Below are 24815 nucleotides of genomic sequence, written 5' to 3'. Positions count from 1 at the left end.
TGCTCATGTCTATTCCAATTAGATGTTGTCGGAAAGATTTTCCCCTAACAGCATCATCGGGTTGGCTGTGGAGCCCCCTGGAGTGGCGCCTTCATGGCGCTCAATATATGACCCAGCCAACCCAGCGCCCCCTCCGTTCCTTCTTGCCAGCTACTCTGACAGAGGGGAAGGTGGGTGGATTTGGAATGGACATGAGCAACACATCTCGAAGAACAGTTATGAGAGGGGAGTAATGGTTTTTTCTTCAAGTGATGGCTCATATCGATTCCAATTAGGTGACTCCCAAGCCTTACCTAGGCGGTGGGGTCAGAGTTAAGGAAAGGCTGATTGCAGCACCGCTCTACCGAAAGCTGCGCCGTCTCTGACATGCCAGATGATGGCGTAGTGAGAGGTGAAGGTATGCACCGAGGACCAAGTTGCTTCCCTGCAGATTTCTTGGATCGGGACTTGGGCCAAGAATGCCGCTGACGAGGCCTGGGCCCTTGTAGAGTGCACAGTAAGAGCCAGGGCCGGTATGCTGGCCAGCTCGTAGCACGTGCGGATGCACGACATGATCCAGGCGGATATTCTTTGAGACGAGACCGGGAGTCCTTTCATCCAGTCTGCCACCGCTATGAACAGCTGGTTCGACTTTCTGAACGGCTTAGTGCGCTCGATGTAAAAACCTAGTGCACGGTGAACACTGAGGGAGTGGAGCTGCTGTTCCTGGTATCGGCATGAGGCTTAGGGTAAAAGACAGGTAGGAAAATGTCCTGACTGGTGTGGAAGTGCGACACCACCTTGGGGAGAAAGGCCAGATGCGGCCTGAGTTGCACCTTATCCTTGTGGAAAACCACGTAAGGTGAGTCGGAGGTGAGGGCCTTTAGCTCAGACACCCTCCTCGCAGACATAATGGTGACCAGGAACACTACCTTCCAAGACAGGTACAGGAGGGAGCAAGTTGCCAGTGGTTTGAATGGGGGCCCCATGAGCCTGGAAAGGACCACGTTAAGGTCCCACCTAGGGACAGGCTGCTGGATCTGGGAATGTAGGTGGTCCAAACGTTTAAGGAAGCAACCAACCACAGGGTTGGCAAAGACGGCTCAACCAGATGCTCCTGGTTGGAAGGCCGAGATAGCACCGAGGTGTACCCTTATGGAGGACACCACCAGGCCTTGCTGTTTCAGGTGCAGGAGGTACTCCAAGATAAGGGGTACCGGTGCCTGGAGAGAGGGTGTGCGACGCTTGTCACACCAACATGAGAATCTCTTCCACTTTGCCAGAGACGTGGCTCTAGTGGAGGGCTTCCTGCTGCTGAGGATGACCTCCCTTACTTGTTCTGAGCACAGAAGTTCCATAGGGTTCAGCCATGAAGCTTCCAAGCCGTGAGGTAGAGGGATCGTAGGTCGGGGTGATAGAGGCGACCGTGGTCCCAAGTGAGTAAGTCGGGGAGGAGCAGGAACGTGACCGGTGCCTCCACCAACAGCTCCAGTAGCATGGGGTACCAGAGTTGTTGAGGCCACACTGGAGCTATCAGAATTACCTTTGCCCCCTCCCTGCGGACCTTGAGCAGGACCTTAGGAACAGGGGAAAGGCATAGAGCAGGTGACCTCTCCAGAGTAGCAGGAATGCATCCATGAGGGAGCCTGGGCTGCGACCCTGGAAGGAGCAGAACATTGGGAACTTCCTGTTGCGTCAGGTGGCAAACAGGTCGACCTGGGGAAACACCCACCTTTGGAAAATGAGGTGTATGACATCTGACCAGATGGACCACTCGTGCATGCAGAAGGACCTGCTGAGGTAGTCGGCCAGCGTGTTCTGAACTCCTGGTAGAAAGGATGCTTCCAGGTGAATGGCGTGGGCGATGCAGAACTCCCACAGTCAGAAGGCCTCCTGGCATAGGGGAGAGGAACGGACTCCCCCTTGCTTGTTGATGTAAAACATGGCGCTGGTGTTGTCCATTAGAATCACTACGCACTGGCCTTGCAGTTGGGCCTGGAAGGCTTGGCAAGCGCAGTGCACCACCCTCAGCTCCTTGATGTTGATATGTAGGGAGAGCTCGTCCTGTGACCACAGGCTCTGTGTCTGGAGGTCCCCCAGATGCGCCCCCCATCCCAGAGCCAACGTGTCTGTAACCAGGGACAAGGAAGGTTGAGGATTGTGGAAAGGGACTCCTCTGCACACCACTTGGGGGTCAAGCCGCCAGCAAAGGAACAGGAGGACCTGCCCTGGCACCGTGACCACTGAATTCAAGCTGTTGCACCCCCGGCGGTAGGCTGAGGTGAGCCATGTCTGCAACGGTCTGAGACGCAATCTGGCGTGCCAGGTCACATAAGTGCAAGAAGCCACGTGACTGAGACTCAGGCACCCCTTGCTGTTGTGGTGGGAATTGCTGGAGGCTTTGAATGATGTCCATGATGGCTCGGAATCAGGACTCCGGTAGAAGGGCTCGCGCCTGGACCGAGTCTAACACTGCCCCAATGAATTCTCTGGGTGGGTTCCAGGGTTGACTTCCCCAAGTTGAGGAGGAGACCCAGCTGCTCTAACGTGCACCTGACCAAACAGATTTGGGACTGCACCTGTACCCTGGTGCGGCCCCTGAGCAGCCAGTCGTCGAGGTAGGGGTATACTTGCCTCTGCTGGTGACAGAAGAAAGCAGCCACATCCTACATGCACTTGAGGAACACTCGGGAGGCTGTTGAGAAGCTGAATGGTAGGGCAGTGAATTGGTAATGCTTGTGGTTGACCATGAAGCGTAGAAAGTGCCTATGTGCTGGATGAATCGCTATGTGGAAATACGTGTCCTTCATGTCGAGGGCAGCGTACCAGTGTCTCGGATCCAGGCAGAGACGAAACAAAGAGCTAGGAAAACAGGGAGAACTTGCCGAGCAAGACGCCACAGTTCCAACGACCGTCACCGGCGGTAAGAAGGAACTGAGGAGGCACCGGGTCGGCAGGGTCATATACTGAGCGCCATGAAGGCGCCACTCCAGGGGGCTCCACAGCCGACCTGACGAGTGCTGCGAGGGGAAAAACTTTCCAAGGACTGTGCATGCGGCGCGCGCACACCTGATTGGAATCGATCTGAGCAATCACTCGAAGAAGAACCACCACTGTTCCAGGATTACGAGGGAAATTTGAATCGGAGCAGCCAGCTGGCGAGAGTGCATACACAGCACAGTGCTCTGTACGAGTCAAGCTCCAACAGGGCCTGGGACCCCCATGTCTGGCTCCGAGATGCCTGCTCCCTGGAGCCAGCCAACCTATGAGCAGGGGCATTTAGACGGGGTCTGTGCGCGTCTCCAGCCCTCGGCTCCTGAGGCAGCGCTTTCCCAGGCTCTCGCCCCGGTTGAGGGGCCTGGCTGGGGTTTGGTGTGAGCCAGCCCCCATCCTGGCTCCCTGGCTCCGCCTGCTTGGCACTGTTACGGAGATGTCTGCCCAGACCTCGGTGCTGAGCTGCACGGCCAGTTCTGTGTCTCTCCCCAAGAGCTGTGGGTCAGTCAGGTCACAGCTCAGCCGCCAGAAAGGCTTTGGGGTCTGACCCCCCTGGTGGCTGTTTCGTGCCCTGCTCAGTCCCTCCTGCTACCTCCACAGCGCAGCCTGCACTTGGCCCAGGGCTTGGGGAAGCAGGACTCCTCGCCCCCCCCCGGCAATGCAGAATCCAGCTCTCCTAGCGCTGCAAGCCACGTTCTGTTTGTAACCATTGATTCTCACCGAGTTACCAGATTCTGCTGCTCTTGGAACTGCAGGGAACTAGCCCCAGGCAGAGCCGGCGGGGGCACAGTGCAGGCAGCACTGCTCCAGGCCTAGGCCTTTGTGCAAACTGGGTAGCCTTGTGCCTTGCAGCTGGGAGCAGAGGGAGGCCAGACTATCGCTGGCCCACAGGCAACCTCCAGGACAACCCAGGCTGGGGATAGGCTGTTCCCTGCTGTAAGGGAAGCCCCCGCCCTGGTTTGGGTTCTGTGGCAAGGGGCTGGCTGGCTGGAGAGGCAGCGTGGACAAACCCTCTGCTCCTCTGTCATGTCGGACAAAGGGCTTGAGCTGTGGGTGCAGCTGCGGGGAGGGCTGGGAGGGAGCCAGGTGTGGCTTGCCGATCCGCGCAGCGCACTTGTCACTGACAGAACGCAGACGGTCCACACGCCGGCAAGGCTGGCCAGAGGCTGCCATCCGGCCTCGCGCCAAGCAGTCCCATTGCCTGAGTACGTGGGGGCCGGGGGCAGATTATACCAAAGAATTAGGCCATGTTTATCCTACAGCAGCAGCCTAGCTACAGCCCTGGAGCACAGGTGCTTCTCAAACTCATCCCAGAGCATCCAATGGGGCCAGTACCAGCTGCTTCAACGGCAGGTACCAAGGAGCCCAGTGTCGCAGTTCCAGGGTAACTGCCCCCCCGCGCCCCTGTGGTGGACACCTTTCTGGGGCGGGAACCCACATTTCTCTCCCCACACGCGGGATTCGGGCCTTGGCTCCTGCTGCCCTTCATTGTGATCCTCTTAGCAAGTCTGAGTTCAGTCCTGCACCTGCCAAGCTGCTCCCTCCCAGGGGCTATGGCTGGGCGACTGCCTGGCTGGCAGAGAGGCCAGCACATTTATTTAGGACAAAACCGTTACAAAGAAAACACAATTTAACAATAAACAGGCTGTGTGTGTGGCTTAGAGGGGTCACCCATCTTCCCCGTGGAGCCCCGGGCAGGGCTCCATGTCCTCCAAACCCTTACAGCCAATTCTGTCCCTCTTGGTCACAGGATCAAATCAGTTCTTGCATCATGTTTGAGTGACCCCTCCTCAACTGTAAGCTGCCCACTTTATCCAGCTCTCAGGCTGCTGGGCTTCTTGAGCCTGGTCAAAACTAGGCTTTGGGGCAGTACTTTGCACCAGTCACCACCAGTGACATTAGCTCCTGATGGTTCATTTATGCTGAGTGACTCCCCCTCCAACAAGAAAGGAATTAACCCCTTCACACACAGCAGGGAACAATATAAGAGGGGAAACTGAGTCAAACCTATTTTCCCATAAATATATCAGAAGTTTGCCAGTTCTCCACAATCTGCATGAATGTCCTGCCCCCATGGGACTGTTCACTCCTAGCACCCACTGGTCCACTTCTATACCCTTATAACTACATCCACACTAGGGTTTTTTTTTTTTTTTAAATGATTTTAGGATAAAACTTCCTAGTATAGACCAGCCCTTACCTACTAGGGAATAAACTTGCTGAGAGACTATTCCAACTCAGGGACTGCTCCCAGTTTTGTATTTACTCTTCAAATATCTATTTTGGAGCTGCACGTTTCTTTTGGCATTGTACAGCAAAGCCAAGGCTGTTGGTCAACCAGCTGCTTCAGAGAGGACTCCTTGGGATCAGCGTACCATATGCAGTCTGTGACCAAACCTGCCCTGAGCCATTGTGTGACCTGGGGGACTCTCACTACCCCATGTATGAAGATAGCGATACAGCTCCTCCTCCATGAAATGTTGAGGGATCTACGGCAGGAAAGTGCTGCAGTATAGCTGCAGCCGGGAGATTAAGGCTGAGTGGCTGAGCCCTGCGAAGAGGCCAATGAAGTCGGCCCAGCTAGCTGAGTATGACGCAGGCAGCTATCAGCAGATGGCTCCCACCGGCCGGCACACTCGGGGCACAGTGCTCTTTGTGAGTGGCTGGGGCAGTTCCCGATGGAGTCCATGCTCTATAGGGCACCCAGAATGTTAATGGCAAATAGTGACTAAACAAACAGCAGCAGAAGGAACACAAGGAGCCAGGTAACAATGACATTTGTAGCTTTATTTAATAATTGGTACAAAGTGCCCCTCAGGCAGAGCCTCCCGGTCCCATTCCCTACCTGAGCGGAGCAGAATATGAAAGCTCTGAGGAGCCAGTTCCCTACCAGTCAGAACTGGGCAGCAGCGGAAAGAGGATGCGTTACCTTGACTTTATCAAAAGACCTGCAGTGACCTGACAGGTTATCCCTCATCTCAGTGAAAAGCTCCTCTGCTGTGTGACAGGGTCATTAATTTGCCTGCTATCCTCTGTGATTCACCACATACAAAAAGAGCAACAGACTTGTGAATTCAATGAAGACAGAATCTGCAGGGTGACATTCCCTAGCCATTGGTTAGCCACAAGCTCCAGGCCTGGGAATACAGGCCATCTCTGACAGGAGTCAGATTCACTGGCATTTTTCCAGCAACAACTGAATCGGGATACCCTGCTCTGGCAATCCAGCTGGGCCGTGTGGCAGTGCTAAGTGGATGCTGGCACAGCAGGAGCAGCAAGCTCCCCCACGGCCCATTTCTGGATCCCAGGCCTGCAGCTGGGCACTGCTGCCCACTTCACAATGTACTGAGGGTTAGAGATTTCTAAAAGTCACAGCAAAGAGTCCAGTTATGAGGAGACGTGACCACATGTTATAAATGATCCCGTCTGCATCCAGCCCTTCTACAAACTGCTCTGGAGGGTCCCTGTGGGTCGACAAAGCCACGGTCACGGCTGTCGAACAGTGTAATCCCTTGTACTCTGCGGAATAGTGCATTTTAATTAGTGAGAATTAACTCATTAATTGCTTTGCCCTTTCAAGAGGTTCAGGTAAGAGATGGCTCTGCTCATTCCGAACAGACCAAGACAATAGTTATGACTGTCCCATCCCCCCAGGAGTGCTTTGAACCCCACCAGCCCGAGGAGTGCAAGGACGCTTTGCTGTGCCCGGCGCTCTGTGTGGAATAAGACTCGCCTCCTGTGCCTGGAGTTTTGCACCATTGTGGGCTCGCTTCCCCTCACCCCCCAAATGCCCTAAGAACTACACCACAAAAGTCCTAATGTCCTTTAGCAGAAGCACAACTAGGAAGCAATTCTAACCTCACAAAGCCACAGACATCAGATTTAAATTAAAGAGGGAAACAATGGCTGTTGTTGGATCGATACACAGCACAGAAAGCACAGGAAGGAGGGGGCACGAGCATGTACAGCAACTGGATTCACTGGGCCTGTGGAATGTTAATGACTTTTAAAGTGGTTCTGTTCCCAGAGACATACAAAAAGGACCAAAGTAGCACCAAGCACAGACTATCAAGGAGGCAGCGGCTTGGATGGGCATGCACAGGTTAGAGAAAACTGTTGTTTTGCTAGATGAAATGCTAGATTCTGGGTGGGGTCTGTGGGGGAGGATGAAGTTGTCTGGATCCAGAAAGTTTCCTCTTAGCAGGATACTTCCATGGTTTGCGGTGTGTCCTGGACATCAGCTGCTTCTGGGGGCCCAGCAGTCCCCTCCCCTTGGTTGCTGATGTGCGACCGGCTGGGGGCACTCTCTCCAGAGCCCACACTGGAGGAGGAGTGGGTACGGGAGCGGATCAGTCTAGTCATACTAGCTGTTGGCACTGCAGGAAAGAAAGAGGACTGTCAAAAGGAGCAAGGTCACAGAGGTAGTGAACTACAGCTGATACCACTGGGCTCGCTTGTGCCAGCATCCTGCTGGGTAAGCGTGAAAAGAGCTATACACAGGATCAGAACAGTTACTCTCAGCTCCCCAAACTGGGCCTTTATGCATCAAAAGCAGGTGGTTTATGGCCTGATTTCAAAAGGTCTGTGGTGGGCGACTGCAAATTGCATAACCGGCCATTTTCAAATGTAGCCATGGTAACTTGTACATTAGGTAGTGATTGGTCACAAGACCTTTTGAAAATGAGTCCTTTGCTCCAGATAACCAAGAGCTGCAAACCATGCAACAATCAGCAACACACAAATGAGAGGTGAAAACAGACAGTGCACACAATGTACAATGGTGCGGGCCAGGATCCAGAGTGCCAGCAGGACATGCTGTAAGCCGCCAGAGCAATGCACCCGAAAGATGGCAGGGGTTCAGCTCAGTATGCAGCCCTGGTTGTGCTAGGTGTGGGTTTTCAGGTACCTGACTCCGTGCTCAGGTGGCTGAGCTGCACATAAGGGACTGGAAACAACGTGAGGCAGGGAAGAGATGGACACAAGAGAGAGCAAGTTAATTCCCCCATCAGCCTGGAATGCACCATGCTGCTAGAGCGAACCCCAGCGCACCAGGTCTGCAGCCAGCGCTCCTGGGCTCTGGACTCACACCCCACACTGATAGTCTCTTAGCAGCTTCCCCTTGGAGAGGAAATCGCCCCAGAAGTTCCCGCAGATGTTACTCGGCTCTCTGCCCGTTAGAAAGAAAGGAAATCAGATTCCCTTGAAGATCGCAGGAAAAGCCATGTTCTTAGTGGCTCCACTGGGCTTTCAGAACAGCAGGGCCCCTTACGAGAGACTGTGTTTAGTATTTACAGCCCAGCCTCCCCCGCCCCGAGACGGGGGCCATGGGATCAGAGTGTTGTCCCCTGAACTGACAGTCATGGTCTCTGCAGCTGTGCCCATGAGCACAGAGCGTCCCCTCCATGACAGTATCTGAGATGGGGACAGCAGCTAGAGCAGCACAGGCTGCCTTGGTCAAGGGGCAGGAGGCAAGTAGGAAGGAGCCTTTCCTTCCACTTGGGAGGTCCCTGCTCCTTAACCTGGGGCAAGTGGGCCTGTGTCCTGCTGGTAGTGACTTCTGCCCTGGCCTATGTCCATTCTCTGGTAGCAGGGCCCTCGCTCGGGTCTCTGCTGGGCCACAACCTGGATCCTATCAAACATCATGTCACTCAGACAGGCTAAAGGAGGGGTGCCCTCGCTCCCACTGGCACACCACACCCTGCCTGAAGGAGCCCCGATCCTCTGATGCCTGATGACAGCATTGACAGCTCAGCCATCAGGGAAGCAAGGGTCACACTCAGGCCCAGGGAACTCTGCTTAGGCCACGTAAGATCTGGGGAACCTCTGACAGCACGGCACGTTGACGTCTCTGTTTGCTGGTGGCTACTCAGCCCACAACCTTCTCTCCAGGGGGCCAGTTTTACCTGCCAAGCAGGTGCCATGTAGGATAAGACCTGTCTTCCCACATCCATATCCGTGGGACCACAGCTGGCTCAGCCAATGTCTTTGGCTTACTGGAGATGACAATGACTCTTCCAGGGCCCTGGCAGCTGCCGGCATGTTAATGTTGGCTCTTTGGCCTCAGTGGTGACTTGACCAACGAGATGGGAAGAGCCACGGCTGTCCAGGAGATCTCTGTTATCCCCCACCCAACCATGCTCAATGAGTGACCAGCTGCGGGCAAAGCTTCCCTCCCATCACATGGCTGGGCGCACACCCTGCCCTGCCACAAAGATGCTCTGGTTTAGCGGCCAGTTCTGTGGTGTCAGTGGCTACAGCAACCGTGGCTTGAGCACCTGCCTTTACAGCTCACGCGCTTGTCTCAGTAAGTGCTGCTACGGCAGCGCCACAGCCCGCATGACCAATCCCCAGCACGGACACCAGAGAGCTGGGGCTTTGCACTGGAGAGTTTAGACAGGGAAAAGGCTCTTCTCCTGGACTGTTCACTGGGGGAAGGGAAGATAACCCCAGCCCACGCCCCCACCTCAGACAAAGCACCAGCTGGGCCCAGAGCATGAGGCGGCTCTCATCGGGCTCCCAGAGATATTGGGGCTGATATCTGTAGGCGCCTCGGGAGGTGACTCATGCACTGGGCAGCTAGTGGTACCATCTGCCCAGGACAGTGCATACACAGCTGTGCCCCAGAGCAGAGCTCTAGTGTCTCCTGACCAGAGCACTGCTGAGCACAGACTGCGCTGGAGCTAACCGGCTGCCACCGCTGGCAGGAGCCCCACAGGCCCCCAGGGGCTGCCTGTGGGACCCAGCGCAGGGCGGTTACCATTTGAAGGCAGCAGGCCTTGTCTAGGCTTTGCCATGCACGAGCCCTAGAGCTGACATGCTGTCTTCTAGGTGATAAGGGTGGTTACCATCTCGATACACACATCTGTTTACATGTGTCAGTGCGACACTCATTTCTCCAGGCTAAGCTGAGCCTCTGAGGGTACGTGGCTGGCTGCGCCACGGGACGCTGCCCATCAGAGAGAGACAGGCAAAGCCATCATCCCCCACACCAGCCCCACTGGGCAAGGGAAGCTGTGTTTGCTACTTACTGTAGCCCATTCCCTGCACAAAGTACTTGAAGGCTTCTGTCAGCTTCCCAGGCTGAGGAGACAAAACACGAGGTGTTAACATGTGCAGAGTTGGGGCCAGGCTGTGGAAAACACGAGCCAGAGAACAGAGACAAATTCTTACCTGAACCACTTGGGGCAGCCCTCCGCAGTCTGCCATCTGCAAAAAAGAAAGAGGGGCTTTGAAGAGTCCCTTCCCCATGCCATCTGGCCAGGCCAGGGGCTGGGCTAACACTGCCAGCCCCGTTGGGGCCCATTCAATCCTCACTGACCAAAAAGCAGATGCTGCCCCCTCACTTTTAACACAGAGCCGTGACCTGTGGTGACTGGGGGTTCCAGCATTCAGCGCTTCACCGTGACTGTCTCCACTTGGCTCAAGGAGCATGGCCCGCTAGTCTTCACAGGCTGCACATCTCCATTAACAAGGGGTGTCTGGGCCATATTCTAGGAGTCACAGAGCACCTCCTTCACCAGCCATGTGCCAAGGCCCTTCCTGCCAGCGGAGGGATAGACTCCCCGACCCTAATATACAGGCCCTTTTTGCCTCCTAGAGAGAAGGGCCGTCTGCTCAGTGGAGAAGTCCCCTGGTGGTGGCTGGAGGTGGCAGGGACTTGCAATTGGTCTAAAGGTGGTGCAAGTGACTCCTGTGCCACCCCAGCTGACCCTGGCATAGGAGGCATACTAGGGGCATGCAGAGCACATGGCTGGGACACATCTGCACTCTAGTTCTCAGCTGGCAGGTGCTCCCTTGGGGACTGTTTTCCAGTCAGTGTAAGCTCAAGTAGTTCCGAGGCTGCCCTAAGTTTTGCCAAGGCCAGAGAGGTGCAGTGCAGAGACTGCGGGAACCTGGCAGCCTGCCTCCTCTCCTGTGCTGAGTGGCTCAGGAGAGCATCTGGCCCAGATCGTCTCTCTAGACACCTCCGTGAAAGCCAGATGCATTGAAGGAGATTAGTGCACAGAGCTGGGCTCTCAGCAGACGTAGTATCCCTAAGGCAGCCTGTGGCAGGCCCCTGGAGCTGCCTGGTACCTTCAGGAGCGTAGTGTTGATGGGGTCCAGACGCGAGTTACATTCAACCTAAAAACAAAAAGGGGAAAATCAAATGACGTCACATGCCCACACGCGTCAGATCTGGAGCTTGGGGCAGGTGCTTTCATTGGGGCTGCTGCTCCCCAAGAGACAACAGCCACCCTCAGCGACAGGAGCATCAGGGGACCAGGCTGCCGCCAGCACAGTCCCAGCATGGGAGGAGGTGATCAGACGGTGGAGGATGGATGGAATGTAGAGCAGCAGGGGCGCGAGTAACTTCTTGCAGTAAGAATGAAACCCTCCTAGTGCTAAAGACTGATCCAGAACTGCTCTCCTGCATCACTCTGCCATGACCAGAAAGCTCCAGCGCTCTGGAGACGGGGCTGCGGTTGGGACGGGAGGTGACCAAGACCACATGAGCGGTGGTTTGCACGCTGAAACATTCAGAACCTCGCCCAACCAAGAGCCTATGCTACAGCAGCCACAGGTAGTGGGAGGCACCACAGCATGGAGGGGGAACCCTGATCCAGACTCCCGGCCATCCAGGAGACCTGTACAGAGAGTGGTACGTAGGCCAGCTGAGCCCAAGAGAGCTGGTGGAGTCGGGCCAGGCCAGGCCAGGGCAGACTATTACGCAGCGTATTGATGGATGATGCATCACAATGTTACTGTGCTGTCCAGGAGCTGGGAATCAGGCTGTTTCGTGCTATGTCACATGCACGGAGGCTGAGGCCTGGGAGAGCCCATTGCCGCCTCCCCCTGCTGCCAGCTGGGAAGCGACTGGAGTCCTCGGGGACACTATCCCTGCTGCAAAATCAAACCCTGTGAACGACCTGGACTCTCAGGGAAGAGAGCAGGGACCCATGGCGGTGTGAACTGAATGCCATGTAGCAGCCCTACAGACCTACATTAAGGGCTTGTTGCAGGATACAGCTCGCTGAAAGTGCCATGGCCGTAGCTGAGTGAGCCCTGAGACGCTCAGGAACAAGGGCTTCAGTTAATACACCCGTAGCTTTTCAGCTCAAACTCCCTTTAGATCTGTCCCTAAGGAGGCTGTTAGAGCTCCTGAAATGCCCAGGAGTTTTCTCTAATTTTCCAGGCGCGCCCCCCGTTACCGTTCATGGAATGTATCGCGCCCCTCCTGCCGCACCCCATTACCACCCTTCTGCGCTGCTGCTGGTGGTGGCTGGAGAGCAGTGGCTGCTGGCCGGGGCGTTCATGTTTGCGGTGTGGGTGGACTATTTTTCTTAATCCCGCTCCCGCCCAGCAATACCCACTCTATTTTTATCCTGCTCCCCCCATGGGATCCCAGTTTCTTTGTGCCCCCCCCCCGCCCGCCAGAGAATCTCTTGAGCCTCCGCAGAGGGGTGCACTCCCCAGTTTGCACACCACTGCTCTAAGTAATAGCTGATCGCTCTCTCAACTTCCAGGGCATGAAGCCTGGTTTCTTCCTTTGGGAAACACAAGCAGCGCTACTGACTAATATAAATAAAAGACAAGCTCTTTTTGTGAGACATTTTGGGTGAGTCCTGAGTACTAGCCGGTCCATGAGACAGTAGGTGGGTGGGGGGTTGCTAATTGCTCATTGGGACTAAGAAGAGCATCCAGTGCAAAAGAGACCTTGTATACGTACCACAGCTTCAACTGCAGGTGAGCTGTCACCAACCACTAATAAGGCAGGGCACCTGGGCAAAAGCCAGCAGAGAAGTACATTAATTGCAGTGCGTCTGGGCAACCTTTAATCTATTCATAGCTTTCATGGATCCAGCTTAGTTCTATTCTCCTCTAGTCTCTCAAAAACCTTTGTTAATTTAGAGCATGGCTCGGGACCCCCACTGGGGAGCGGTGTGGGGTCCAGGATTAGTTGGGGATTGGCCCTGCTTTGAGCAGGGGGTTGGACTAGATGACCTCCTGAGGTCCCTTCCAACCCTGATATTCTAATGATTCTATGACCCCTGCTGCTGCTCGGGGGGCGGGGGGCTGGGCAGCAGTGCGTGGCCCAGGACTCCTGCGACTGCTCGGGGATGCGGGGGCGGGGCTGGCAGGCTCCTTACCTGGCTCCATGGGGCTCCTGGAAGCGGCTGCCATGTCCCTGCAGCCTCTAGATGGAAACGCAGCCTGGGGAGCTCTGCGCGCTGCCTGCGCCCTGAGCGCCCGTTCCGCAGCTCCCAGTGGCCAGGAACTGCGACCAATGGGAGCTGTGGGGGCGGCACCTGCAGACGGAGGCAGTGCATGGAGCTTCCTGGCTGCGCCTCCACCTAGGACCTGGACATGCTGGCTGCTTCCGAGTAGCCCCCCTGAGCTAAGCGCTGCCCAGAGCCCTCACCTGCTTCCATACCCCAACCCCCTCCCACACCCAAACTCCTGCTGCTGGGGGTGGGGTCACAGCCTTACTTATGACTGAGTATTCAAAAATTAAAAAAAATAACATTAGTAAACTTAAAGTTAGCCTAGGACTTAGATTTTGCTATAACCCAGAAGTGAGTCAATTTTCAAATCTCAAAAAATCAAGACAGAAAAGTACATTAAGAAATCTCCTAAAGGAGCTGCTTAGAACCCAGTAACAGAACATTAACTCTGCTCCTTAAGTAAGTGCTGTGAGCTTGGGGAGGGGACACTGTCATCCATGTGCAACAAAAGGGTATTTCCTTCTTAAGGGGCTCCTTAACCCTGGAGCCATGATGTGCCCCCACCACCCTGCACTCTAGATTAATATTTCTGCATCCTGAGCGCAGTGCTGCTGAATTCTTCTCAGCATTCAGGCTCTTGGATCTCTTGCCGAGAAGCAGCAGCCTCTCTGCAGAACTAACTCTGCAGTTTGAAACGGGTGCACAGAGCGATCCACAGCAACTTACTTGAATGTTTTTGTTGTGTTTTCACCGATGCCCAGAACTGGCCTCTCAATTTCCAGGTCTCTGCGGCTAGAAGACAAAGGAGAACAACTCTCCATCAGACCAACCCAGATAATCTGGATGTGGTGGGTGCCAATGAGATCCTGTGGATTCCGTCTGGAGAGAAGGCCATGGAACGAGAGGACTCAGCCTCCCCAAAGGAGACCAGAATACAAAGTGACAAAGGTCACACACAGAGGAATCTGTGAGCCTCATCTGAAAACGCAGCACGATGCCCCACACCACATGCAGGTACTGCTCAGAGGAGCAGCAGTAAGTCAGAAAACAGGGCCTGGTCTCCGAGCTTCAGAAACAACCTGGGCCTGACCCACAGAGGCGGTGGTGGCAGGTTAGCAAAGCCACGTGGCTCACTCAGCAGCGCACCCAAAGCACCGGTTTGCACTTAAGGGTCAAAACCTGAGAGGATACGAAGGGAAACAGGTGGATGTGAACCCTTTTACCAGGCGTAGAGTGCTCCTGAACCTCCACATCTCCTGTTTCTGAAGTGCCCCGGAGGGCAGAAAGGCTGATCTGGGCAGAAAGGCTGAGGAGGCTCGATTTGTAATAGAAAATCATTAGTTACAAGAGTCCAGAGCCATGAGCTGAAGTCAAGGAAGGGTTGGGCTCTGTAGGGAGCTTCACACAGAGTAGCTCATTGTGGAAGAGACTCACTGAAGAGTATTAGGAGGCACTAGGAAAGATTTGAGGGCGCGCCCCCGCAGTGGAGCTGAACTATTCATCCCCCATGGATTCCTCCCCTGCTCCCTGGTGTTACATTTGTTGCAATGCTGTTTGCACCCAGTGATGCACAAGGCGTGAGGGTAACTCTGAGATCGGCCTTCTATGCACTGGCAGAATGGAGTCCTGTACCTGTTATATGAGGCAAGAAACATCTGAAGGTTCTCTTGGTTAATGTCCTGTGCAATATGGAGTCTGTAAGTCTGGATCAGGTCCAGATTAGCTTGCAGTTCTTCCTGCACATGTGGGGAGAGGAGTTTAGAAAAAGACATCGATCAACCTCGTTGTTACTATTATACATTTAAAAATGCAATTTGAGAAATGAACTTCACTGAATGTGCAACAAATTACTGAGCTGGGTTCAGTTAAGCAATTCATTCTGCTGATAAAGCAAATGGTAAAAATCCCAAACCACACTCAGGACTGATTGACACTACAAGTTTTGCTGATAGAACTAGGTCCATTAGGCGTATGATCTTTTCCCAAGATGATTATATTGGTACAAGCTCTGTGGAGATGCAGTTATATCAGTAGAAAGGTGCCTTATACCAGTGTAGCTTATCTTGGTTCCGGAACTGGACTATGCTGTACTGGTATAAGAACTCATATTGGTATAGCTGCCTCCAAATTAGGGGCTTTTGCCACCTTCTCTGTACCATACACAATTTTCTCATATAGACAAGCCCTTTGATGGGTGTTGTTTGCAGAGAAAAATCTTACCCCACTGTCTAGGCCTGTAAAGATGCTTCACCTGAGGTTAGTGCACACTCTGAAGTTTTGCCAGCATATCTATATCAGTTAGAACGTGAAATCCCCCTCCCCCGCCGACACAGCTGTGCCGACAAACCCCCGTGTAGATGCAGAGCGCTGTTGTCGACACAGCTAATGTTGCTCTTGGAGGTGGTGTAGCTATGCTGGCAGAACTCCTCCTTCTGGAGGCTTACGCTGCCTCTCCACTAGGGGCGCTGCTGGCACAGCCACACCAGCAGAGATTTGTCGAGTAGAGAAGCCCTGACCGTGGGATATGACTGTACGGGGAGGGTGAGAGAAAGGAGCAATGTGAGGAGTGGACACAAGGAGGTGAAGTGGGCAGAGCAGAGCATACACTGAACAGTGACCTACAGATGCAGGAGGTTTGGTGATTGTGACAGAGACCCACTAGGCATTCGCTCCTGTGTGTCAGCAACTCCTGCCAGGCCTGACATATTCACTACACCCAACTCACTACTGTCACAGTCTGTGTCGAAGGGGCGTGGAAGGTATCATACGTGAACTGGTCACATGGTGGTGATTAGTATCCTCGTGAAATGTCTGCGTTAAGACCAGACAAGGAATTACTGAGCCTCACTAATATTATGCTTTAAAGTCTGTGACCAAACAAAGGGAGAGAACAGGATTTCTCCCAGCTAGGAGAGAAGGCTGTGTCCTGTGTAATTTAGGCACGGTGGAATCAAAACAATGGCAGCCACGTTCACGTACAAATCAGCAGGGGGATGGGAAGCCCACAGGAATGGAAGAACAGTGTGAGGTCATCCTGAGTCGGGGACAAAACAGGGAGTTTGAGAAGATATAAGGAGAGAGGAGAAGTCATCACTGGACAGGCACAAGGGCCAGAGCTCTTGCAAGCTGGGACAGATGAGTCCTTCGCCAAGGGGGCTGAAGTCCCCGGGAAGTGAATATAAGTGGAAAGCCTATTTAGGCAAACCTCTTTTGCCTAGGAAGACAAGGGGAAGCATCACTTTGTACTTCTCTGGAAGATCCTGACTGAGAGAAAGCCAGCCATGGCTGGAAAGAGACTGGTAAGAAATTACCTAGAACCAGTCAGCATCTAGAGAGAATCATTGTTTCCAAGATGCATGGATCTGTTTTTCCCCCTTCTGCGACAACTAGTTTGGGAATGGCTCAGCAGGATGCGGCCCGGCCCTGCTGCCCCTGAGGTCAGGGAGGGGGGAAAAGAGCCTCGAGGGCAGCCCAGGGCTGCTGTCCCTGAGGTCAAAAGGAAGAGCGTGACAGGAGGAGTAGGGCAGGTTAGTGCCTTGGTATGTGGCTGGACACATTGTCCCACTGTCCCCCCAACTCTCATAGCAAGTAAAATGTCTCCAGACTGAACACAAAGGAACCTGCCGGTCCCCTCTTATCAGCTGCGTTGGGCAAATTTGGAGGACAGTCAGGGCAACCACACACCAGGTGCCCACTGCACTAGTTTCCATGGACAGACCAGCAGCACAGGGTCTGCAGGGACTGGGAAAAGCTTAATTGTTGGGTCAACAAAATGTCTGACCCTGTGTGGATTTGACAAGCCCAGGAAAGCCCTGTTTGCAGGCTCACTTGCCACTCACACCCTCTGTTCATAGCAGCTGGGCACATATGTAACTTCACCAACCAAACCTGTTTCTGGAGACACTCATGTAAATTCCTCAGACCTCTTAACCAGTGGGGGAATTCAGGGCAGGAATCAAAGCTAAGTAGCAGGGATAGCAAAAGGCAACAGAGGGACAGCTGCTAAGTGGTGACACTTGGAGAAGAAGGATTGCACACAAAAGGCTCTGTTGGAACACACTGGCCTGGAAAACCCCTGTTTACTATAAAAGAGCGAGTTTGTTTGTAAAGAACTCACCCAGATTACTACATTCCTAAAAAAACACTGCACATGGCCATGCAAGGGATGGGCTCAAACATTTCCCGAGTTCTGCCCAAATTCAGAGCTGCTCCCTAAATAAGTTCCCAAGAAATATACGAGTTTATGGTGACGAGTGCAGACAGCTTCCTTTGTTGCTGGCTCTTCCCCAGAAGCCAGCGGAGACCTGCTCTGCACTGGGACCACAGAGGAAAGGGAGCTGTGAGGAAAGAGTCTTGTTTTTAAGACCTGAGTTTGCATTGATGGCCTATTATAAAGCTGCTGCTTCTCAGAGAGCTTCTAAATGCCTGGATGGCATCACAGCTGTGAGACTGGCATCCGCATATGCCACACGACCCTACCATTCCTTTCCTAGGTGCAGGCAGGGGACAGGGTTGTTTAGGAAATCAGCTCTTCAGCAGGAGAGAGTGGAATTCGTTCACATTTTACTGCCTTGTCTGACGCTGAGAATGGAGCGAGTGGGCAGGGCAGGTAATAGAATCTGCATGAATGTCATTAAAGGTGCCAAGTCCTGGCTGCAGGGTTGCCCAGCAGAGAACCTGGCACCACCTGTGGAAACAGTTGTTTGGCTCAGAGAGATCTCAAGATCTGAAGGACAGCTGAGTACAAAGTATAAGGCCTACGCCTTGCCTAGTATCATCAGCTCTGCAGCCTGCAGGTTACTTACATGACCAAAATGGTGAGCCAAGACAATGTCCACTATGTTGGTAGTCCAGCCTGAAAACTGAAAAGTAACAAAAACATCTCATGCAAATTCCTATGCGAAACTTAGTGACAAATGACTGAAAAACTGTAAAGGCCAAACTAGCTTTAGGTACAGGGAATGAGCCCCTAGAGTTTCGGAAGGGCTTGGCTCCTGCCATAGATGCATACAGAACACAGCTCCCTGGAGTTCACCAGCACATCCGAGAGAAATGTGCCAACCCCCTGGCCATGCTAGGGCCTTGAGTGCTGTACTGACTCTGAGCTGACTGGTGATACCCAACATCACTTGCAGTAACCCAGGGCCTCCCAGTCATGCATGACCAATCCCAGCCCTGCTTCATTTGAGAACCCAGCGTGCGGGGCCTGGCTCTGTAACTTGTACAGTATGGTCTGCAGCACTCATGCACATAGAGAGAGAGAGAAGAGTCTCACCTTGGCTGCTGCCCAGTCCATCCAGCCTTTTGCACATGGATCAACATTGATGAGCACAAGCCCCTCCACCAGGTCGGGGTGATTCAGCTGCAAGGAGAGAAACACAGCACACTCAGTGTGAGGGGCCCCAGGGGACCAGGAGGCACAGTGGTTGGGGAACTCCCTGAGAGAGTCAGAGACAGCAAAATAAGAGGAGAACCTGTAACTGAAACCCTGATTGGATAATTGCTAACAGTACTTCTCACAGAGCAAGGGCAGCAGTCTCACCCCATTCTACTGAAGCAAGAAAATCGAAGTGACTCTGCCAGGGTCACATGTAAGGGAGTCCATAACAAAGCAGGAAGACATTTCCAGTGCTCCACCTTAACCATGGCCACACTCAGTCTCCTGTAAATTGCAGGCCCATGACATGGGACATGTTGTCAGCATCCAGAGTTTTCAGCAGGGACTGTTTGGGGAATATAGTTACATATAGAGTCCTCTCAGTTTTAATCCGCTGATAGAAGGAAAGAAGCTGGCTCGAGAAAGGCATGGGGAACTCAGCTATTGTGTTTACATCGCCCACACAGCTCTGCCACCACACTTGCCCACGGGGAAGAGACCAAGACAAGTTAAAACCACTTGAGATGTCCATTTTCTGGGCAGCTGGACACTGTCTAATACCCATGACCATGCTAGAACCTGAACCCAGACTGCTTACTGTGGGAAGAGAGAGCATCCACTGCTGCACTCGGAGACCCACAATGACAGCTTTCAGTCTGGATTTCCGATCCGCCTTGGATTACTGGACTCAGCACAGGAAACCTGTTTATGGGGCTCTAAGTCTGAACTGCAGATTTTAGAAATGGGATTTATCTTTCTAGCTATGAATGCTGAGATGAGATTCAGTACAGTGTGACCACGGAGCACCTACTTGTCTCCTCTCCTACATGTGCAAGGGGCCAATCCCCAACCCCACTGACCTCTCCAGCATCTAATGGCAATTAACTGACTCTAATGGCATCCCTACGCCAGGCACTCCCCCCGAGTCTGGCAAGGCTGTAGAGCAGCCCTGGCTCTGTTTAACGCCTCAGGTACCCTAAGCAGCTCTCATTTGGATGTATCCTGAAATCCCTGCTTCTCTGCCTATGCCCTGCAAAGAGGCAGTATGGTTAGTGGGGGCAGGGTGGAAAAAAACCTACTTACTGCAAACCTGCTGAGGATGTGAGCACCAGCTCCAACGCCAATCCCAATGATGCTTTTCAGGCTGAAATACAGATGCATCAGAGTCAGAAGAGACACTTTAAACTCAAGCCCTGGGTACCCCCACCCCATCCAGACCTCAGACCAGCTCGCCTGGATCAAAGGCTTGTTCTCTTTTGGGCCCTGCAGTCACACAGCAGGCATGCGGTGGCACGTGTCACTCCATGCCAAGGCTGTGTGGGCTGGGCAAGGGCCTGGGACAGCCATTGTCCATTGCACGCAGCCCAAGCAGAGGCCCGCAGGAGCACAGGCGGAGCTGCTGGAATGGCAGCATGGCCTCTTGCAATAATCTGACAGGAGTCAGCCTGGGCCCCTCTGCACACTCACCTCAGGTGGGTTAGAACAGCAGACAGCATTTCAGCCAGTTCATCCATACTAGGATAGTGGTACCTGAAACCCAAAGGAGAGGCTGGAATCAGCGAGCCTCCAAACACTGACCACCAGAGGGGACGCAGACACCAGCCTTCCGATGACATTCCAATAGGCAGGAGCGTTCGATCGGCATGGGCTCAGGTAACTACGGTGCAGTGACACTGCAGCATGGCACATTACGGATCCCGCCCCGTAAGCTGTGTTCGCAGAGATCTGTCCAGCACAGATCCCATGCTGGAGAATGGAGGGATGGACCAAGCAACTCCAGCTATATATTAGTTTGGGTCGGCTGGGATCATGTGCTAAATCAGAAAGCTCCCAGCAGCATCACTTCCAGCACTGGCTCTCAGTGCCTCCTCTGCTCCAGAGGACAGAGACCCTGCTGGCTGGAGTGATCCCTCCCCCTACCGCCAGGGCTGACCAGGTGGCAGCCTGCCTCTGGCAGCATGGGGAGCCCCATTTGGATTAAATAGCATCTTGGTGTGAGCAGGCCCTGAGCACACCTGGAGCTCTGAGAAGGGGCTTCGGAGAGTTCTTACCCAGTCGGGAAAGGGGGAGCTCCCTCCTGCTGGCCTGGCGCATCCACATGGCACACAGCAAAGTGCTGGGTAATCTCCTGCATGTCTTCAAAGTTAAAGAATGCATTGAAACAGGATTTGTCTGCAAGAGAAATGCCCAGTGAGCCTTGGACCCTGCCCAAATACTGCTACAACTCATGCTTGGAACAGCAGTGCCACCTGCCTGCACTGACCCAAACAGGCTGCTCTGGAAACCCCATTGCTGCTGTGCACTGTTTGGACACCCGAAGCCTGGTGGAGCATGGTGTGACCAGGGGTCTGTTAAAGTCCATGTGACAGCAATCTAGGGAGTGTTTGGTGTTGGGAGAGCAGAGGGAGGGGGTGGGGCAGAAAGAATCGCAAGCTACCCTCACTGCCCCGCCAATCAGCCAGACACTGCACTGCACAGCTCACACAGACTCAGTCTATAGCAAGAGGACACAGGACTGAGGAACACTGGGGTTTGCAGCCAGACCAAGAGATCCTGGTTACTCGTGTACACAGGTGCTGGGCTTCTCCTAAGAGCAGTTACGTGAGGGGCCTGGGAAGCTCCTGGGGGTAAAACCTTTTGGAAGAGGGGCTGGGGTGATGAGGACCTATAATAGCAGTGCCTGCCTTAGAGCGGCTCTCAGCACCATGCCACGTCTGCCGCTAACTAGTCTGCCCAGCCTCTCCGTAAAGGAGGGGGCGGCGCGTGGGAAGGCCTCGGGCAGGCAGCTCCATCAGTCAGTGCTCAACTCAGCTGGGCCTTCGACTGAACTGCTGGCCGCTCTGCATCCTCACTGAGACTCCCCCCACCGGGGCCTTCAAGGCCTGCAGAGATAGGGTGACCAGATAGCAAGTGTGAAAAAATGGGACAGGGGGTGGGGGGTAACAGGCACCTATATAAGAAAAAGTCCCAAAAAACGGGACTGTCCCTATAAAAACAGGACATCTGGTCACCCTATGCAGAGAAATGCACTCCAGACAAAGGCCTTGTCACGTGCTCTGTCCCCATCGCAGCTCCAGGCCAGCTTGATTTCTGTGCTCTCCGCATCAGGGGACCAGGTGGCTCCCAGGGACCACTAAGACTCTGAGTCTTGCCTTAAAACCGGCCCTTTAGAGCCAATACAGGCTGATGGGGGAGAGTGAGAGAGTCCTTGGAGCAAGAGGACTTACGGTTGAGGCCAATGTCGTGGTAAGTGAGGATGACAGGTCTCTTCCCCTTCGGGGTGCCCCGCATGGTGACATGGACAACTCCAAAAGCTGTCTCGATGTCATGCTCCTGCAGAGAGAAGACAACAGTCTCACTACAGGGGCGACACTGCCAGGGGCAGACTCAGTCTGACAGGGAAGCAGGGAGCCCAGGGAGGAGAGGGGCACCCAGGGCAGGAGTCTTGGTATGTTTCATATCTACTCCTGTTCCCTCAGGGACCACTAACACTGGGGAAGCCACATGAACTCTCAGCTCCTCAGAGTCACAGCCCTACCCCCACGACTGCCCAGGGCGAGGCATCCCACAGTACTTCCCGCTCCATCTCGCTCACCGCGCTGCAGAGCCAGTGCTGGCCACAGCTACCAGGCAGTTACTACACTTCACTGGTGCACAGCTGGGATAATGGTTTGAGACCAGGCTGTCTGCAACGTTAAGGTCTCTTTTCAGTCACTTTAGCAGGGTCTTTCTGGTCATATGCTGGTACAAGGTTAGAAATTAACAGAACACAGCTTCTCCTCAGACGTTTTCACAGGGGAACCCACACAACAGAGAGACTGTTGCATGGGCACATTCACAATAGCATTGTGCCTGCTGGCCAAACAGCATTCCTGCGGCAACGGCACCCCCAGCCTCAGAGCAGCGACCCCAGGGAGCGGGTATGTCGCTGGGACTCCTCCGAGGATTTAACATGGGAAATGTGAGCAGCCTGCACACCTCACACCACAGCCTGGGGGATTCCCCAGCTCTCTCCCTGCAGTTCTAGGGGCACATCCCCCGGCGTGGATGTGATTACACTATTACGAAGGTGTTTATTACCCATATAGCTATTCCTGAAAGGGAAGGGGAATAAAGGATGTTTATACTGGTCTAACTGCATCCATGTTAAGGCTTCCACCAGTATAACTAGCTCACCCGCCCAGCACAGTTACTCTGGTACAAAATGTGCAGAGAGTAGGCTGCAGGCTCGCACTAGATGAGAGGATACGGCACGGTGACCAAAGCCATTCTCAAACTGAACGGCCAGAGAGAATGGGCGACAAGCCTAATTGTTGGAGACCAAAAGCAAGAAGTTGTTTTAGAAGCAGAGTGACTTGTAGACCAGGCAGAGGGTCACATACTCACAGGATTTACCACAGTCAGACTGAAGAGCTGGTGACAAGCACGTTCAAACTCTACTGCAAATCAGAGCTGAGATCTCTAATGCAGAAGAGTATGTCCATCCCAGAACCTGAGTTGCCTTCCTCCCCACAGGGGGCATAGCCCCTCATATGCTTTGCTGTGTTCACAGATAATCAAACCTGCCTCTGTCCACGTCCCCTGGATCCCTGACTGCTGAGCCTGCTGGCTTCCTGGCATCAAAGCCTAGGTGCCTAAAAGCATCTGAATGCACAGCAACTGCCCCAACAGCCAGTACAGCAGCATCCTTCCAGACTGCAGCTCAACTGCAGGCGTTCCTGGGGGAGTTTAAAGTCCATTTGCAGGACAGCCGGTCAAGGTTTTCCCCCCAAACACAGAAAAAGGGAAGACTCTGGTCTACCAATTACCAGCCTCCCTGCCTATCTAGTCTCATCTATTCTAGTCATCCACCTGCTTTTATATCTGCCATACTGCAGTACCCAAGAGCCAGTCAGTTAGGCCTTGGCTACAATACTCCGAACTCAGTCCTGTCCAGTGTCTTAACCACAGGACTGCAGCAATATGTTAAACAACAACATAAATGAAATGCAATAAAATCAGCTGAATGCAATGGGAAAGGTGTCAGATCAAAGAGACAAACTGCATGGTATTCCAGAAGTGAGACACTCTACCAGAACACTTAGCCACCCTGCACAGCCTGGGGAACGTTTGGGACGCATGGAGGAGAGAGCAGCGTACACAGATTGCCGTGCTACGTGTGCGCAACACGGCCACATTCCTGCTCCGCAGGGATTGCAGGCACGCAGTTTGTGCACCCATTTAACGACAGTTCCAAGGCCTGCTCTACGCACACTGCACCAGCTTAACAAAGGTGTTGTGCTGCACCAATTTAATCAAACCAGTGCAACTTCCTGTCTGCACGGTGGTTAAACTGGGTTTGCATCGGTTGAGCTTGCAGCATGGGAAAGCTGACCCAACTAAGAGCACTCATGCACAAAGCGGCACTTAATGGAATCGGTTAATGCCACACCTGCAGTTACACTGGCATAACTGTGTGCAGACCAAGCCTTGGAACACGGGCGAAGTCACAGAGGGGTTGGCTCCCCAGTCTGACCTCTAACCCTTTTCCTGATGTAGGAAAGCCCTAAGGAGAGAGGGTTTGCCTGCTTGTAGAACCCCAAACAGTCCACATTTAAAACACGTTTTTAATTGGCTTTGGGTGGAAGCATAAGCATGGAAAATCTCAGCCTCAAAGTAATTTCCTAGAAAGTTCTGTGCAACTGGAATAGGGGAATTAGAATGGGAGTGGAATTCAGCTTCGTCTCCCTCTCAGCATTGCTAATGTGTCCATTGCTAAGGATACAATTTAGTCACAGAGATCATGGCAGCCACGGATTCCACGACTTTACCCCATCTCTGTGACTCCTTCGGCTTCAGCTGTCAGCGGCTGCGGCAGGGATCGGAACTAGGGCTGTGCGCCCCTGCCCTGTGGCTGGGGCCTAGACTGTGTGCGCTCGCCCTCCCTCCATGGCTGCGGTTGGGTCTATGCACCCCTGCCCCATGGCTGGGGCTGAAGCCGGGACTGTGCACCCGCCCCCAACACGGCTTCAGTCAGGGCCATGCATCCCCACCCGTGGCTGGAGCTGTGTGCCCCTGCCCCACGGCTTCAGTCAGGGCTGAGTGCCCCCCGCCACCCCACCCCGTGGCTGTGCCTCCCCCCCAGTGGTAGAGTTCATGCTGTCAGTCCCCCACCCCCACCCCAGCCCTACCCTCTGGCTATTTTTAGTACAAGTCAAAGGCAGGTCATAGGCTCCTGTGAATTTTGTTTATTGCCTGTGACCTGTCTGTGACTTGTACTAAAA

At 53.7% G+C, this 24815-nt stretch overlaps 1 protein-coding gene across 6 annotated transcripts in view; it reads right to left on the bottom strand.

Annotated features, from left to right (window-relative positions):
* Window positions 1–5739: 5739 nt before the first annotated feature.
* The window catches only part of NDRG3 (NDRG family member 3), a 124500-nt gene continuing 105424 nt past the window's right edge, over window positions 5740–24815 (bottom strand). For 3 of the 6 annotated variants that reach the window (XM_043526805.1, XM_037915663.2, XM_043526807.1), the window contains exons 4-16: window positions 21780–21885; window positions 20604–20724; window positions 20020–20082; window positions 19636–19696; window positions 18451–18537; window positions 17981–18037; window positions 14808–14911; window positions 13902–13967; window positions 12680–12731; window positions 11047–11094; window positions 10144–10179; window positions 10002–10053; window positions 5740–7349 (exon numbers count right to left, since the gene is read on the bottom strand). In XM_043526805.1, the coding sequence (XP_043382740.1) occupies window positions 7171–7349; window positions 10002–10053; window positions 10144–10179; window positions 11047–11094; window positions 12680–12731; window positions 13902–13967; window positions 14808–14911; window positions 17981–18037; window positions 18451–18537; window positions 19636–19696; window positions 20020–20082; window positions 20604–20724; window positions 21780–21885 (1032 nt within the window). In that variant the 3' untranslated portion in view covers window positions 5740–7170. Of the gene's footprint in view, window positions 7350–7879; window positions 7919–10001; window positions 10180–11046; window positions 11095–12679; window positions 12732–13901; window positions 13968–14807; window positions 14912–17980; window positions 18038–18450; window positions 18538–19635; window positions 19697–20019; window positions 20083–20603; window positions 20725–21779; window positions 21886–24815 lie in introns of all 6 variants that reach the window. The other 3 variants (XM_037915664.2, XM_043526806.1, XM_043526804.1) reach the window with 2 other exon arrangements.

The sequence above is a fragment of the Chelonia mydas genome, chromosome 13 (assembly GCF_015237465.2).
Source record: "Chelonia mydas isolate rCheMyd1 chromosome 13, rCheMyd1.pri.v2, whole genome shotgun sequence".
NCBI classification, from domain to species: Eukaryota; Metazoa; Chordata; order Testudines; family Cheloniidae; genus Chelonia; species Chelonia mydas.
The sequence above is the reverse complement of the archived record's forward strand: the minus strand, read 5'-3'. Positions and strand labels throughout refer to the sequence as shown.